The sequence below is a fragment of the Pseudonaja textilis genome, chromosome Z, assembly GCF_049901715.1.
Source record: "Pseudonaja textilis isolate UNSWEBS1 chromosome Z, rPseTex1.2, whole genome shotgun sequence".
Lineage (NCBI taxonomy): Eukaryota > Metazoa > Chordata > Lepidosauria > Squamata > Elapidae > Pseudonaja > Pseudonaja textilis.
The window spans coordinates 19,247,647-19,265,928 of record NC_142008.1 but is presented as its reverse complement, the minus strand read 5'-3'; the positions used below and the strand labels follow the sequence as shown (position 1 = coordinate 19,265,928).

Sequence of the window (18,282 nt, the reverse complement as noted above, 5' to 3'; positions counted from 1 at the left end):
TGGCATGCTTCAGAGCGGTGCCAATCCATGGACCGGGAATTGGGGACCTATGGTCTGAGTGACTCTGGATGGTTTCCAGGTAAAAATCATAAAACCATACAAAAACACCATAACACAACTAAAAACAAAATTAGAGATAATTAAAAGGTGGAGGGAGTACTTTCAATCCAACTAGTGCTACTCTTCAATCCTCGTGCCAGTTAGAAGAGCCAAGTCTTCACACTGTTCCAAAAGGCCATAAAAGTAGGGACCGTTGTCCCTCTGAATGCAAGGTTTTCCATAGAGTAGAGCAACTCTCTTCCTAGATCCTGCCAGCCAAAATTCTTTAACCAAAGGAGTCTTGTATCATTCCCTCCTCCCTGCCTAACTGGGTGGAACAGGTTGAAGTAATTGGGACACAATGGTTCTTCAGGTAAGCTGATTCTATGCCATGCCAATTGAGAAATCTTTTAATGCTTGTAAGTAAATCCTATAATTCTGTACTTGGGTAGTTGGATTCTTGGAATTCAGTTGCACTCAGTTACAAAGATTCTACTCCCAGATACTGTAAATGTGTACACTGTTCCCACTTTTTTTCTAATGGCAATTAATATTCCAATTTACAATGTACAAAATGAAAATGTATAGACAGCAAGTTATTGGGAGAAATCAGATCCATGGGTCAGCCATGGAAGTTCAGAGCTAAGTTGGGTGGTTCTCATACACTCTTAACCCAACATTTAAAGTTGTTGTGGGAGAAATGAGAGAAGCTGCTATGCCTGTTGCCTTGACCATCTTGAAAAAATCGGTGGCACATATATTGTTAGATGTAATATAAATAACAGTTTGATGGATTTTTAAAAAAGAACAAGCTATTTCAAGCACTTTGATTACAAATGACTATTTAGATTAATCTGTGAAATATTTAGTTCATAAATATTGTCTGTATTGTTCAACAAATAAATAGGTACAGGTAGTCTTTGATTTGTTTAGTGACCATTCGAAGATACAATGGCACTGAGAAAAATTAACATGAACGTTTTTCACACTTACGACCACTGCAGCATCCCCATGGTCACATAATCAAAATTCAGACACTTGGGCAACTGACTCATGACTGTTGCATTGTTTCTGGGTCATGTGATCATCTTTTGTGACCTTTTGATCAGCAAAGTCAATGGTGAATCCAGACTCACTTAACATGTTACTGGCTAAACAACTTCATTAGTTCACTTAGCAGCTATGGTATGAAAGGCCATGAAATGGGGCAAAATTCACCTAACTATCTTGTTAGCAACAGAAAGTTTGGGCTCAATTGTGGTCATAAGCCAAGGACTATCTGTATTTGTAAAAATAGAGTACCGTATGTGATAATGAGGTTGTTTGCAAATTTATCTACATAGGATCTTCAGAAGAAGATGTGAAACAAGATTCATCCCCTGATAAGGATTTAAATGGCGTGGTTATTAATGGAAGTTGTAACGCTGTTTCCAACGTTGATGTGAACAATGGCATACAGACCAAATCTAAATTGAATGGCATCAATGTGGATGATGAAATAAAGACAAGTGAAAAGTGCCTTGAGTTACCAGTCATCCCTAACTGGGATTCTACTCATCAAGGTACCATCTTCAGATGCTTTTATTATCCAAATCCACATGAATAGAATAGAATAGAACAGAATAGAAAACAGAACAGAAAACAGAACAGAGAACAGAAAACAGAACAGAAAACAGAACAGAAAACAGAACAGAAAACAGAACAGAAATGAACAGAACAGAAATGAACAGAACAGAATAGAATAGAACAGTTGAGTTGAGTTGCAAGGGACCTTCTAGGTCATCAAGTTGAAGCCCCCACCCAAGCAGGAGACACTACACCCTTTCTGACAGGTGGCAGTCCAGTCTCTTCTTGAAACCTCCCACAACTTCTGAAGGCAAGTAGTTCCATTGGTTGATTAATGTTTGCCAGTGTGGATAATTTTTCAGAAAACTTTTCCTGTTGGTATTACTTGGTTTCTTTTCTAGCATTGATGCATGCAGGAGAGCAAACAGTGGGTTGGTGCCCAGTTTAAATGAAGAATTAATTTAAATAGCCTTTCACATAGTCTGCCATGGTACCATGAACACCCGTTTCCTTTGGCTGCAGTCAAATAGTCCTACTTTCTGATCATTTGTTTTCCTGCTTAAGTGGGAAGATTAATATTTCCTACTTTTCTGTCTGCTTAAATAATGGAGCAAGTAATGGAGCTCCCTTAAATCTTAGCATCCAAAAGACGGTCAGCTTTTTGTTTAAGCTGATGAATACTTTTTCTGCAAAAAATACTTATGGACATTACATACCAGGCATGTCAAACTGATGGCCCATGGGCTGGATGCGTCACATGCAGGCCACACCTACCCTGGCTCCACAAAGGCAAAAAATAATGCATATACGTCATGATACGTCACATGACACGATTGAGTTTGACACCTGTGTTATACGGTGCTCCTTAATATTTTGCCTCTTCAACAGTGTCAACCAGGGGTGGGATGCTACCGGTTCTGCCTGGCTCTGTAGAACCAGTAGCTCTGAAGACCAACAGACACAGAACTGGTTCTGTTTGGCCCACCCACCCACCCGGGCTGTTACCTGACCTTTATTTACTGCTTTTTCAACCTCACCTGAGGTTGAAAAAGTAAGGAAAAAGTGGCTTTTAAAATGCTGCGCATCTGCGCACAGCGCTTATCAGATGTCTGGGTGACACAGCTTTAGATGTATTACACGTGCGTGCAGCAAAACGTAATCACCAAACCTGTAGTAACACCAGTGGAATCCCAGCCCTGGTGTCAACACTTGGGAGAAAAAGAAGGAATAACAATAGACTGATGTCTACATATAGAACACTGTATACTGTGTGTAGATATATATTCTAAAATGAACCTAAATCATGACAAGTGTATATATGTAAACTATGAATCAGATCAAATGAAGGTAAAGATGCTTTCAAATGGAACATGGCTCTTTGTGATTGCATGGGCTCAACCCAGATTTTTTTTGCTTTGGAATAAAGTCTTTCCCAAAATGTCATTTTATTTCTCAACCTAGCATACTCCCATCCATGTATTAACCAATCTGATCATGGTTACACACCTAGACCAGATTGGCCGGGTTAGCTAAGAGTGATCATACCTCTGCTATTTATCCACTTAGAAAACACAGAAATGTAAATATATGCAAGTCTTGTATGTACAAAGAAAAAGATAGGGCCAACATAATTAAGAATTGTATATTAAAAATTTGTAATTTATTTTCCCCTCATGCAGAGACTGAAAAATCTTTGAGACATTGACTTTTCTATCTTTGATATTGCATTAAAACTGTGATTTTTAAAATATACCTATGTGCATATTTATTTTCTCCAAGTTAATTGGGATTAAATTAATTTACCACACAGACACACAACACAGATATAAAATATTAACAGCATTATTTAATTGTGAACTATCATTGCAAACAAGATTCATTTTAGCTGCTCGTTCGCAAACCATTAAATTTTTACAAATTGCTAGGTTAAAAATGTAATTCTCAGTACTGGTGTTTGATTGGATATTTTAATATTTAAGTATTAAATATCCATTGTTCATAAGTATTTGTTCATGTATACATATAGGTCAAAATGAAGATACTATTGAAGTGTCTGGAATTCAACTCTTGACAAGTGACTCAGATAGTGAAATATACTGTGATTCAATGGAGCAGTTTGGACAAGAAGAGGTAAATTTGCAGTCTGTTATGTTGTAATATAAAAAATACGTACATGATAATCATTCTACCAAATACACAAAATGGTTTTGAGGCTGTAAACAGTAACCATCTTGTATTGCTTACCTGGCCAAAGAATTTACTCAGAATCAGTTCTAATTTCTAATAAACAATAATAAATCTTACCTAAGAGCCTTCATCCTTCTGAAAACTTAATGTTAGCTTTAAAAAAGTAATAGTTTGTATCTATGCCTCTTTGGATTTAACTTGCATTTAATTAAAAGCAAAGAGTAAGGGGGAGGCTAGTAAATAATGTCATCTTATAATGGAAGAGATACAGTTAGTCCTTGATTTACGACCACAATTGCTTTTCTATTGCTGAGCAAAGCAGTTGCTAAATGAGTCACACACAATTCCATGACATTTTTTGCTATAATTGTTCAGCAAATCACTGAAGTTGTTAAATAAATAGTTATTAAGTGAATCCAACTTTCCCAATAGATTTTGCTGGTTGGAAGCCAACTGGGAAGGTTGCAAATGGCAATCACATGACCACAGGATTGCTGCAACCATTGTAAATACATGCAGATTGCCAAGTGCCTGAATTTTGATCACATGATTGCATATTTTTTCTGCTGTGATACCTGCTTCATGGAATATTCTTCTCTCAAAAATTAGATTAGCTCCATTGCTTTTGATATTCCATAAGGCTCTCAAAATCCGTTTATGTTATTAGGCCCAGGGCTCTCAAAGAACCAGTGACATGCTTAGATGGCTCCATGCTGAGCTGCTTATTTTTATTCCCTTTTCAGCTAGGATTTGTATCTGTTTTTATAATACTTATTGCTAATGTGACTTTTTATATATATATATATATTTAAATCTGTGGTTTTTACATATGATTTTACCTGTTTGTTATGCACCAGAGACTCCTTGGGTAAGATGGGAAGCTATATAAGTTTGATAAATAAATAGTGCCTTTTGTCTTGTTATAGATCCTGGAAATCAGCTCATCAGTCAAGGAAATTTCCAGACATCCATTAACTTTCTCAGAAGTAGATCATAATAATCTGTTAGAAACTTCCAGTTTTCTTGAACTTGCAAATCACAAAGCAGAAAGTATAAAGGAAGGTGCACCTGAAGGAAAAGGCGAAGTCAAGCGTGGTGGTGAAGATGGCAAAGCAAATGATAGAGGCCCTCAAAAAGAGAAGACAAATAGTGAAAAGGTTGACCTCTATGGAGTTCGAAGGGGAAGAGGTATTATTGGGATACGTATTTTGTTGAAACTTGCATAAATGAGACATGTTTAAAATCATTCTTAACATTTCTTATAATAATGGTTTTGTATGTGGTTGATACATAAACTATATTTATATATAATACATATTAGGGCTGTGCACACTTTGAAAATGATTCACAATAGAACTTTGAAACTCTATTAAAGCAGCCACATCTTTATTAGACTTCTGTACAAGCCTGAAAAAGGCACTGCTTTAAGAATCCTTTTAAAGCAGTGGCATCTTCTTTCACATTTTCCTGTAAGATTGGGGAAAAAAATTACTTTATGAAAAGCATTGTGCCTTTGCACAATGTACAAGCATCATGAAATCTTTTTGAAAATATACATAGCTCTGATTTATTTACATTGCTTCTAAAAGTATTTTCCCCTTAATTTAGGACATAGAATGTACCCTGTAGGAGATGGTGGCCAAGGTGGACAGGTGGGCAGTGGAGGAGACGGAGAACGATGGGGTTCGGACAGAGGACCACGGAGCACCCTCAATGAACAGATTGCAATTGCACTCATACGATTGCAAGAAGATATGCAAAATGTTCTTCAGAGATTACATGCCCTTGAGGCACTCACAATCTCACAGGTAAACATATGTGGATTAGTATCCAAGAAAGTCTACCTATCTCTACAGTGCCACAGTTCAATGTGGGATATTTTCAAGGCAAGTATATATCTGAATATGCCCGTGAACTTTTAAGAAGTTTTCCAATGAAAGTAATACATTAGAAGTTCTGCCATTATTGAATCTGGTGAAGAAATGTCTCTGAAACCATGGGTCATGGATTGTCTACAAGATTGCTAAAACTTTCATGTGTCTTTGACTATAACCGCCAATTGGGCAAAATGGTGCCTCATAAGACAATAATTTTTGAATCAAGATACCTCAAACGGGCTTACTGAATGCATTCAAAATCCAGGAACATGATTCATGTGAGATTGAAATTTAGCAAACCTGTAGCTGCTTCAGTGCTGCCATGCTGATGCACCACTTCCTGCAGGTTTACTATACTGGCCCCACACTAGCCCTCTGGAGGTTGGGTAGATAGGTCCTATCATCAGCTGCCTAAGAACAGACAAGCAGGTGGAAAGTTTCTTCCATTACCATTACTTTTTGGCCCTTGACCCATTGTTTCTGTTTAGGAAAGGAAATACTTCTAAAACTATGACCCAACATGACATGGGTTGTCTAGTCTTTCTTAAACTCTTGGAAGCTTATTAGCTAAACTATTTAGAGGAGAAAATTTTTGCCTTTGAGGAAATCCACTTCTCACCCATAGCCACATACTCCAGCAAAAGGAAAATAGAGATGGAAGACAATTTTGAAAAACAGGGTGACCTTTATTATACTAATTTTTCTATGAACAGTATCTAAACTATTATCAAAGTGAAAAAATAATGATTTTCTTAGAGTTTGCTTTGTTACAGAACTACCTGAAAGGTCCAGACCAGAAATGGAAAGTTGGAAGAACATTTCTGAGATGGAATAGGGAGAAAGAGAGAACAATGGAGTTTACATAAAGAGGCAAACAATCTATTGCTTGAGCTAAATTCTTACATGTATATTTTTTAATAAACGTAAGCAGAAACTATACCTGGACAGATTCCCCAAAGATATGCCGTAATATAAAGTTTTAATTTGAAACATGTTTTTTCAATAGTTTGTTTAATTTAGTTTGTTTTTGTAGGCAACACTACATTCAAATAATCAGCCTGAGGCACCTGTTAAGGTAGATTTTTATTTACTTCTTAATAAATCATTTAATTTTAATGTTGTGATTTTTCTTAAATGTACAGGTTAGATGAGGTTTTTTGCACCCCAGTATCTAAGAAATTATTCCAGAAGACATTTTAAATACTATTTTAACTATATTGAAAAATGAATGTGTTTATTGTTTCACCTAATTAGAGGTAGTTCACAGCTTGTGGCCATAACTGGGACTCGAATTTTGGACCCTAACCAATGATGTCATCAAGTGTCTGGACATGATTTGGGGGACATTTTTATCATAGTCATTGAGGAATCTGGCTTCCTCAATTGACTTTGCTTATCAGAAAGCAACTGGGAAGAATACAAATTGCAGTCATGTGCAACTGTTGTAAATGTGTTGAATTTATACTTACTGACAAAGAAATAAAGGGAGACTAAGTACAGATCTATTTCAAGCTCTCGTCAGCTAGCCATACCCTTCTGGGATTCAAACCTGGGCTACTTGCATATTAGGTAGATGTATTAACCTCTAAGCCACAGGCTTTCCTCGCTTTGTCAGCTATACCAGGGAATAGATTAAGTGTCTTTTATTAGGGCCACCTGGTCTACCCAAATATGGGATGGAGCATACTGCTTTTGCTTTCGCCTTTCAACCCCATCCAGGAGCCTTCATAGGTAGTCGCTTTTGCAACAAACTATATTTGTATTGAATTTATATTTACCAACAAAGTACTGTTGTAAATGCAAGCTGGTTTCCAAGCAATCAAACTCTGATCACTTTCCAACAAGGATTGGTAAGAAACTCAAACATTTGAGGATGGATCGTAAGTTACTTTTTCTGGAGGTTTTCCTAACTTTGGACTATCAGTAAATAAATAGCTGGAAGTCAAGAGCTGTATATACAAAGATTGCATGGCAACGTTCGCATCAAAATGGCCAACAAAAATAAATGGAACAAGAAAACTATATTTAACTTTTTAATATATGCTAAGAAACAAATTTGTGTTGCTACATTGGCAGCTGCTCGGAAGTAATTTAAATCTTTCAAAGTTTCTGAATGTTTATGAACTTACAGAGAAAATTGCAGGACAATTTCAGTAGTCTTATATTAAGTGTAATTTTATTGTGTACGGGTAAAACTTAAAAGAAATCTTCAAAAATAAGAATGAAGTGTAGGAAAGCAGTGTTTGCTTAGCTTGCGATGTGAACCAAGTTTGGTTACAAAGTTATATAGCAATCTTAAAAGTTTTTGTCTGCAAAACAATTATTCCAGAGTCTTGGGAGGTGATGGTCATTTTGGTGGAAGTGTTTTTAAATAGTTGATAGGCATCTTATTTATGATTTTTGAGTTATATAGGTGATTTTATTAGGGACATTTTAATATTTAACGTTGGAATTTTTATAGCAGGTGCTGATTTAATATTTATTGATGAACATTAATTTTATATGCCATTTAGAAACCATCTTGGTGGCCCTTTGAGATTTCTCCTGGTACTTTAGCCTTTGCTATTTTATGGCCCTTTGTTACCCAATGGCTGGTGTATTTATATCTTCAAAGAAGAAGAAGGTAAGAATAAGGTATAGATTGGGGTTATGTACACTTTATGTTTTAACATGTAGGAGCAACTTAATTATTGCCTTAAGTTTTGGGAATGAAAATAAGAAATTCTATCACAGTATTAAACATGTTTTGTATGCAAAAGCTTGGCATCTAGGTCTAGGAGAAATACACTTTTCATACACCTTAAAAGATCAATTCCAGTCAATTAGAAAGTGCTATACCAGGCACCACTTGAATTTAGCCATCTAATATAAACATCTTGAGAGGACTTAGAATAGAATAATAGAGTTGGAAGACCTAGAAAATCTTCTAGTCCAACTCCCTGCTTAGGCAGGAAACCCTATACTATTCTAGATAAATGGTTACCCAATCTCTTCTTAAAAACTTCCAGTGTTGGAGCATTTACAACTTCTGAAAACAATTTGTTCCACTTATTCATTGTTCTAACTGTCAGGAAATTCCTCCTTATTTCTAGGTTGCTTCTCTCCTTGATTAGTTTCCACCCACTGCTTCTTGTCCTTCCCTCAGGTGTTTTGGAGAATAGCTTGACTCCCTCTTTTTTGTGGCATCCCCTGAGATAGTGGAACACCGCTATCATGTCTCCCCTATTCCTTCTTTTCACCAAACTAGATATACCCAGTTCTAGCAACTGTTCTTTATATGTTTTAGCCTTCAGTCCCCTATTTTAGCCTCCAGACCTCCTTCTAAGTTCTATGTGCAAGAAGTACATGGAGAATGGGTAGTGTTTCCCAAGTTTAAGAATCTTTGAGTTTCATTACATTTTTTTTGTCTGTGTGATTCATTGGACAAATCCAGAGTATGAGGCAAGTTACAAAAGTGGAAATAAAATAGAAATGTATCTAAAATAGGTTGCCAGTTGTATATCCTATAGATATAACCTATCTGCAGATTTTATAGATTACATTGACATACATTTTCATGAATACAGATAATGGAAAGCATAATGTGTAGTTGAAGTGTTGCATTAGAACTGATCTGAAATAATTTCTAATGTATCTTCTACTACATAGGATCAACAGGATGACCACGGGCTAGATTTTCCAGGCAGGCCTAGTGTTCCTGGAGGAAAGTTGCATACAGAATCCATCACCAACACAATTCTGTAAAAGATTCTACTAATTCTTAACACAGCAATCTGCTTTCTTCAAATTTTTATTTTCTTTTCCTTTTCTTTTATTTATTCAGTAATGTTATGCCAGATCAATCAGTAAGAAAAAATTGTCAAGGGTATTCTCTTCATAAATCCTGATTAGGAGGAAGAGCATTTGTCTGAGTTGTGTTAAAAAAAACAACTTTGGGACAACAGTCCAACTTTGGGAGTAAAGTTCTGACATTTTTTATATGTGTCTGTTTTAAAAAGGCAGAATTTCAATCAATGTGTAATCCTGAATGAAACTACAACTACAGAGAGGGAAGTGTGCAGTGGGGTACCCCAAGGGCCCCAATATCTTCATAAATGATTTAAATAAGGGGATAGAAGGGGAACTCATCAGATTTGCAGATGACATCAAACTGAAGGGATAAACAGGACTTTAGAAGATAAGCTCAAGATCCAGAAAGATCTTGACAGACTAGAACACTGGGCCAGTCCAACAAAATTGAATTTGGCAAGTAAAATAAGATTTTAAACTTGGGCAAGAAAAAAAAAAGCACAGGTATAGATCAATGGTTGCCAATCAGTGGGCCTGGGGCCACTGGTGGTCCACGAGAAAATGTTGGTGGTCCACAGAGAAATGTCACCCCCCAAAGCAATCCAGGCTGCATAGGAACACAAGGCTGCACAGCTCACATGGCCTGCAGGAACACAAGGCTTGTGTCGCTTGCATTGTGAACAAGATGAAGTAGTGAGGGGAGGGGGGGAAGGGTGGAGTGGGGAAACTTGCCCCACTCAACTCACTTGGCCACTGGGCTGCTTCTTTCCAGTTCTTCTAATGCTTTTGGCTGCACGCAAGGAAAGCAGCTAAAGACTTTCTTTCTCTCCCCAAAACACCACCAGAAATGAGTCTTTGGGACCCTGCAAGGCATCCTGCTCCAAGAGGCGCCGGTGTGACAAGTCTCACAAAGACTCATTTCTGGCGGAGTTTGGGGGAAAGAAAGACTTCTGCTGCTTCTGCTTTCCTTGCATGAAGCCAAAAGTCTCTTCCCCCCGAGAATGGAGCTGGAGGCGGTATCCTGTGATCCCAAATAAAGAATGATCAATCAAGGGAGGCTGGAGCCTCCTCGCTGACAGACCGTAGATCTCATCTCTCTGCGGCTATGGTCCATGCTCTTTCGTTGGAGAGCCCCGATCATTACGATTAGGGGCTGAAGCTGCCTTGGAGGGGCGGCGGAGTAAGGGGAAGCCACAAGCCAGGTTGAGGGGAGCCGCATCTCCCCCCCGGTCTTGGTCTTTTTCCCCCTGAAGACGACTGCAGAAGTGGTTTAAAATGGGAGGAGGACTCAGCTGGATTAATATTTGTGTAGGAGGGAAGAAAGAGGTGGATAACATCTGAACCAGGACAATTGGGCAATACAACTAAACAAAAGTACCCCAAGCTTAAGGTAACATAGAACTTTTAAGAAAAGAAAAGTGAGCGGTGAAATTACAAAGGGACAGGAAAAAAAAAAGAAAACATTTTTGACAGCTAAATGGGGCTTTGAACCAGGAAAGGAAGAAGCCGGAACTAAAGATTTAACTAAATTGGACTAAAATATTTTGGCAATAAATAGGCATAAAATAAAGCTGGACTTAAGATTGTCAAATAAAGTTTACAAATTGGAGATTGGACTGTGCTGGAATATCGAGGTTCGAAAAACCCTAAATAAAAAAATAGGGGGAAAAGGTGAAGACTTTGTATAATGGAGAATGCCACCTTTTAACAAAAACTTGAGTTCAAACAAAAGGGAAAGCATCCTGTTTCTGAATGAACTTGTGTGGATATAATATTAAAGAAATATTGAAACAAAGTAAGAATCTTAGAAAGTGAAAGCAGAACTAGAATAAAGAAAAAAGCAAGTAAAGATTGACTGTGGGATTGATTGATGTTTTTGATATAGACCATGGGCTGGAATAATTGAGAACTGTAGAAAATTGAAAGAAGAAAGAAGGAAAGTAAAAGTGGTTGGTTTTTTGTGTGTGGACTTTAACGATCATAAAATATAAGAGTCCGTAATGATGATATCTCTTCGGAAATTAAAAATGGAACTTAAAAATATGAGAGAATTACTACAGGAAAGAGGTGAATCACTTTGCTCTGTGTTAGAAAAAATGGAAATGGCGATTGAAGAACAAGAAGAAAGCTTCAGAGGAGGAGGGGTCGACTCAAGAGAAGACATCTTAAATAGACAATTAACACAAAGAACACTACAAAGACATGGGGAAAGAAGGAAGGCTAAAAAGTTGAGATTTAAGAAGGCAATCCAAGGGAATACCTGTGAAGTCGGGAAAGACAGAAAGACCCAGCAGGAAAGGGGAAAGGAAGATATCAAGGAAGAGAGGGATATAAACTGGAATGAGGAAAGTTATGGGGAAAAGAGGGGGAGGAGAAGCAGTAAGAAACAGGTGCATGAAATAAAGAAATACGGAAATAGTAAAATGTTGAAAAGAAGTTGTTTTTTCAGAGATAATGGTTGATGAATTAAAAAGGGGATTCTGCAGGGGGTAATAAGAATATTTCTGCAATTAAAAATATTTAGGAAATAGGGTAATATAGATACTGATAAAAAATTAAGAGGGGGAAATATGCTGCAGAATTCAAATGAAAAGATGTAATTATTATTGTAACTTCTTAAAAACAATGGTTTATTGGGAATCAAGATAAAGGAATAAAGGTATATTTTAATCATTGAGGTGTCACACTCAAAGCAGTAAAGAGGGGAAACCTATACTTGTTTTTTTTTTTAGTGTTAAAATTTGTATTAATCTAGAATTTATAAAAAGAATATGTAATGAAAAGGGAATATGACAAAGAACCAACTTAATAAGTTAATATAGACTATTAAAAGCAAGGAGAGACATTGGCAACCTTTTTTATCATTATCACCATCATCATCATTATTATTATTAGGCAAACACATATTGTTTATCTTTATTTTTAAAATAAATATTAAAGGATTATATTTGAAATAATTGAAATGAAACAAAAAGATGTTTCAATTGAGATTAATGAAAGAGGCTAGAATTGATGTGTTTGTTTCTCTCCTTGCTGAAAATTTGGAATGGAAAAGGTAATAATAGAATTAAGCATGCATATATGAATGTATAATTGCTGTCATATTTGTATGTAAAGGTGATGACCCGGAAATATGTTGTCCACTAAAAAGAGATTTTTGTTTTTAATGTGAAAAACTGAATAAAATTTGTTTAAAAAAAAAAAGAATGATTGATCGGTTGGAAAACGGTGTGGGGAATTTTCCTGCAGACTTGTTTTGGGATTTTCCCTGGGTCTCTGATCTGCGGGATTTAAAATTATGAGTGGTGGTCCCTGAAGTCCAAAAAGTTGGTGACCCCGGAATAGATGACACATCGCTCAACAGCAGTAACTGTTGAAAGAAACTAGGAGTCTAGTGAACAACTTCTTGTGTCCTGCAGCAGCCAAAACAGCCAATACAGTCCTAGTCTGTATCAACAGAGGAATAGTGCTAAGATCACATGACATGTTAATATCACTGATGAGTCTGATAAAGGACTGGGATGATAATGATAACAGGTTTCCACTATTTGAAGAGCTGTCAGAGTGAAGAGAGAGTCAATCTACTCTCCAAAGCATTTGATGACAGGATAAAGAAGCAATGAATGGAAACTTATCAAGGAGAAATTGATAGTACTAAGGAGAAATTTCCTGACAGTGAGATCAATCAGTGGAATGGGTTGCCTCCAGAAGTTGTGGATGTTCCAACACTGGGAATTTTAAAAGAAAGATTGGCTAGCCGGAATAGTGTAGGTTCTCCTGATTGACTGGAGGGTTGTCCCTTTCAATTCAGTTATTCTGTGGAGTGGAATAGCAGACTTTGCCGAAGGTTTCCAGTGTAAGTAGGACAAGAGTTACAGGATTTGGCCTTACTTGTCAAACCTGAAACACAACTTTATCTCAGCTGTGAGCATTATTGTTATTGAGCAATGGAACAATATGCTTTTTTTCCTCTTTCTGAATTCTTTTTCACTGTTCATCTTACTGCCTTTCCACCCATTCAGGGCCTCCAGTAGCAGCCCATTAGGATGTCTAAAATAGGATAAAGCTTCAAAAAGATTTTTGATGTTATTGGATCAGTTACTTAGAAGTGGAAAATAACAAATCCTTATCAGCAGACCTCTGGGTGCTGTCTGGTTTTCTGTTTTTGATTCTGGCAGATTATAATCACTGACAATGTGGAATGGTTTTTCACAAGAGCACAGAATTCTTGATTTGCTATATTAGAAAAGGATCTTCTAACAGATACAGATTTGAAATTATTTAACAATCAAAGATATGCCTGGGTACTCTGAATAATGCAGAATTATCCAGTATCCATCAGTCTTGCGGGAAGACAAAAATTTAGACATATTGGTTGAGTTCAAATCATATTAATCTGAAGTTTTTTGTATATAAAATTTATCCTGTGGTTGAGACAAGGCAAAAGCTACTATAATATTCAAGGAGCATTTGTAGGTTGATTGCAAATTTAAAAGAGCAAGTTCATCTGTTCAACATAGTATCTTTCCCCATTCATATATTTACAATTAAAAATAATAGTGGAAGCTTCCCAAGTCACCATACAGGTGGTCCTAGACTTATGACTGTTTGCTTAATAACTGAAGTTATGATAGTTATTCCCTGGGCATACTTACTACCTGGTTCTGAACTCCAATGGCTGCCTCCTCTTCTGACAGTCCTGTGACCACATCAGGCCTTGGCAGCTGCTCCACATTTACAGCTGTTTGCACAGTCTCGCAGTCACATGACTGCACTTTACAATGCAACCCTGGTATTTATTTCTGGTTTTCAGCTTCATCAATTGATTCATTTAAGGACTGCTGCAGTCACTTTGCAATTGCTGTGTTCACTACCACAAAAAAATGTCATAAAATTGGGTTGGTCATGTAGGTACAACTATCATGAGTTATGACTGTAATGGGCAGGCTCTACTATGCTCATAAATCAAGAACTACCTGAAGGTATAGAAGGAAGAATATGCATGAACCTAGGAGCTTTGTTAAATATATAAGGGCTTCAGCAATAGAAATTGTGTTGCAAAGAAACCTTTTCTGTTTTAAGATTAAAATGCATAAACTGAACTTTATATATAACATTTAAATTTAAATTATTAATTCTGTGTGTATATGTTAAACTGCAGACTAGGAATAATACCAAATGTCTAGCTCTTGTTATTTACAAATAAAAGAGAAATTAAGGGGGCATTTTACATGAATTTTGAGAAATAATCCCACTGGAAGAAATACAGTATATGCCTGTGTTTTCAGTAGAAATGCATGGGTTTGCACTGAAGTTGGTAATCCTTGCCTCTTGTCTCTCTTTCAGAAAACAGAACTGAGCCTTCCATTCCTGATTTTGCTTAACTGCTTGTATGGGAAGATTTTGAAAAATACTGTAGTTATTACAGGAACTATAACCTCTTGAATGAGTAAAACACCCTTTTCTTTTTCCTTAACATTTTTTCTTTTTCTTTTTGCACTACTGAAGATTCTATACTTGAATGAGACATTTTTCTTATATTTCTAATATGATAAATACAACTGTCCTGCTAAGCAGTTATATGAACTACAATTATTCTTGATGAACAGTTTGTATAATGTCTTAGTTTTCAGTTCCTACTGGGGGGTAAATAAGTCTTTAGAAAAGAGAAGAAAAATCTTTGAAAGCATGTATCCCCAGTCCTTAAATTCCATGGTACTTTAACTGTACGTTTTGTTTTATGCCAGCCTTTTGGTTAGAAATGCAATATATGGGGTAAACAGTACATCCCCAAAGGCCAAAATAAACAGGATTATTACAGTTGCATTTAAGAGTAATGAGGAGTTGCTACTATATGTGATAACGTTGTAATAAATACAATTGAGGCTGTTGATTTTGCTTCCACAGATGCCACCAAAATTATATCTTTAAAAGCCACAAAACTATGCATAGCCATACATTTCAATGTAATAATACTCAACTGAGTCTCAAATAGCATGATCGATTCAAAGTAAAGTAGTTCATTGGAGAGAATGCTTAATAAAGAATGAAAACAATCCTGAAGATACTAAGTTCAGTTCAACTTCAGGACAAGTAATACAAGTTATGAACGTATCTATTGAATAGAGGCAAGTACTGTCTTTATTTTTATTTTTTTTTTAAAAGTACAATTTAATTAAGTCACAGCTTTTGCATATTAAAAATTTGCTCGGAGATGCTGTTCTGAATTTGTAAAGAAATACTTTGTAAACAGATGCCAGTGCAAAAAGAATGCCAGTGGAAAAAGGATGTTAACAGCAGTATCTTTTCTAAAGCTATGCAACCAACACTGCTGTTAAGTTACTCCCATCAATTAATTAGGACTGGGAAATTCCTTGTACTGTATTCAACACTGGAAGAAATGTATCAAAATGAATAAGACTATACTTGCAGGCAGGCTCACTTTATATTTTTTTAAAAAATGTCTTAAGAGCTTATATGACTGCTTTCAACATCAGAATGGAAGCTTTCAGCCATCATGGCCACAGGGCACTTCCCACCCTTGCCATTTACGATGCCTACAAGGGGGATGCAAGCAAATCCTGACGTGACCCAGGAACCCTAAATTTTGTGCCATATTATTCAAAAGCTAGTTGTTTTGTTCTCACGACTGAATGTTCATCAGGGTTAAAAAACATCCCCTGCAGTTTGCACTCTTTGTTGCCCTTTGCACTCATTTCTCTCAAACTTATAAAACGGTAAATCTTTCAGCGGTAGTGTTTCAGTAGTTGCAGATTTAGCAAGTCTGAGTGTCATCTTGATGAAAGGTAAATGCTTTAAGCCAGATAGCTCTTCATGCAGGTGTATCTGCAGAATATGCAGAAAATTCAAGGTGGCAGCAACAGTGCAAATGTGATTGAAGTTCTGCTCACATTTTATATAAAATTAGGCAGAATTTGGGTCACATCATTGGCCATTCTTTTAACCACCATTCTTTTAGTCCTGCTTTCCTAAAATAGTTTATAAATTCACTCACTGTGTATAGATATGAATATTATATGAAGACACAGCTGACTGTTTCTGTAACGATTGTGTCTTGCTGAATTCAGAACATCCTTTTACTGTAACAGGTAAGCAAAATGTTTAACTGTTACAGTAAGCTTTCACTGTAAGTGTTTAACTTTTCCTTTGTTTTAATCTTTGCTTTCATGGTCCATCCCCATCCCCCCCCCATTGCTTTAAGATAATTTTTATGTTCTCATTTTACATTTCTGCCTATTGATCCTATCTATATTACTATATAACAGCTGGTAGTTTTCTAAATACAATTAGATAGAAGACAGAAAACAAGGCTATTTTTTGTTGTTGATATGATCTTCAGCTGTTTTAAAATGCAGCTTAAAGTGATTGCCTCCTGGTTAGGGTAAAAAAGAAAATGGAACTAAAACTGATATATTTCCAGATAATTATCTTCTACACTGTAATTGATGACACTAATAGGAAAACATTCTGGTCTAATGTAAGGTCTCAAAGTTTGAAAATCAACTTTATATCTATAATGTACAAATACTGTAATTGCAGAAGTTAAACACTTCTATATGATATAGAACATGTTTTTACAGTTTTAAATTACTTTAATCTATTGTAAAATAACATTTCGAATAAAGGAATGATCGGAGTATATTACCCTAACATTTGTTAATGGTCTTATATATTGTAAGAGTCAGTTTTGGTGTATGATTAAAGCACAGATACTTATGGATTGAGTTCTAATCCTACCTTAGGCACGAAGCAAGCTGGGTTACACTGATACAATCTCTCTCAGCTCTAGCAACGGCAAACATTTCCAAAGCATTTTGCCAAGAAAAATGTAGTAGCTTGTCCAGTTAATTGATGGGGTAAAATATTGAAAAAAGCACACAAACACCCACAAAATAATTGTATACCAGTTGGAAACTTTCAGGGAAATGCCAGGATTCCCAGATTAATGGTGAACTCTGATATTAGTTTTACATAAATGTAAGAGTTTAAGTGGAGACCATATCAAGTTAAATCTCAACCATCAACTTACAATAAAAAAGCATTGCAGAGTTTTGGTGTAAACCAAGAAAGGAGGGGGGGGAAGTATTTGAAAATGGTAGAAACAAAAGGTCTGTCTCTTCCAAAAATTGTTAATTTAATAGAAGCATTTATGTTTGGAAAAATCAGTAAATATTTCAACGGGATCTGGATTCCATTTTTAATTCATATATAGTAGCAATTGACAAAGTTGATACATTCTAAGCATAGTCAAATTAATGGACATGTGCCTTAAGGGAGAGATTCATCAGATTTCTTAGGTGCCCATTAATTAACATTAGAAGTGAAAAATAAGTGATTAGGAAATAACATGGATAGATTATTGGTTTTCTAATAAAGACTCATTTTAAAATTGTATTATATAATACTTTTTATTATTAAGATTTTCTCTGATCTTTTTTAGCAGTGAAAGATAACAAATTGCCAATATTTTCTAAGTGTCCGTAATATAATTGTTCTGTTTATAGGATAATCAGATATAATTATCATACATAATTTATTGCCAGGAATCTACCTTGATACAATAGGTAGAGAAAAAGAGTAAATATGCTTTTAGTTACTTGAGAATATTGAAGAGATATCCATTAAATTTCAGATGTGCAACCAGATCAATTAAAAATACAGACTGAAACTCTGTTCCAAGTTTATCCTGTAGTACTAAAAGAATATTGCTACCAAACAGTTGAAGAACTCCAGCAGTCATTCCTAAAGTCCTCCTAATATAAACTCTGTTATTAAACTCCTTTCTCCTATTAAACTCCTCTAT

At 35.9% G+C, this 18,282-nt stretch overlaps 1 protein-coding gene across 6 annotated transcripts in view; it reads left to right on the top strand.

Annotated features, from left to right (window-relative positions):
* The window catches only part of ACBD5 (acyl-CoA binding domain containing 5), a 34,935-nt gene extending 17,817 nt beyond the window's left edge, over positions 1-17,118 (top strand). For 3 of the 6 annotated variants that reach the window (XM_026710032.2, XM_026710033.2, XM_087917448.1), the window contains exons 7-13: positions 1,383-1,601; positions 3,632-3,735; positions 4,719-4,980; positions 5,401-5,600; positions 6,703-6,744; positions 8,183-8,292; positions 9,318-9,963. In XM_026710032.2, coding sequence (XP_026565817.1) covers positions 1,383-1,601; positions 3,632-3,735; positions 4,719-4,980; positions 5,401-5,600; positions 6,703-6,744; positions 8,183-8,292; positions 9,318-9,342 — 962 coding nt within the window. In that variant the 3' untranslated portion in view covers positions 9,343-9,963. Of the gene's footprint in view, positions 1-1,382; positions 1,602-3,631; positions 3,736-4,718; positions 4,981-5,400; positions 5,601-6,702; positions 6,745-8,182; positions 8,293-9,317; positions 9,964-14,804 lie in introns of those variants that run through there. The other 3 variants (XM_026710034.2, XM_087917449.1, XM_087917450.1) reach the window with 2 other exon arrangements.
* Positions 17,119-18,282: the final 1,164 nt, after the last annotated feature.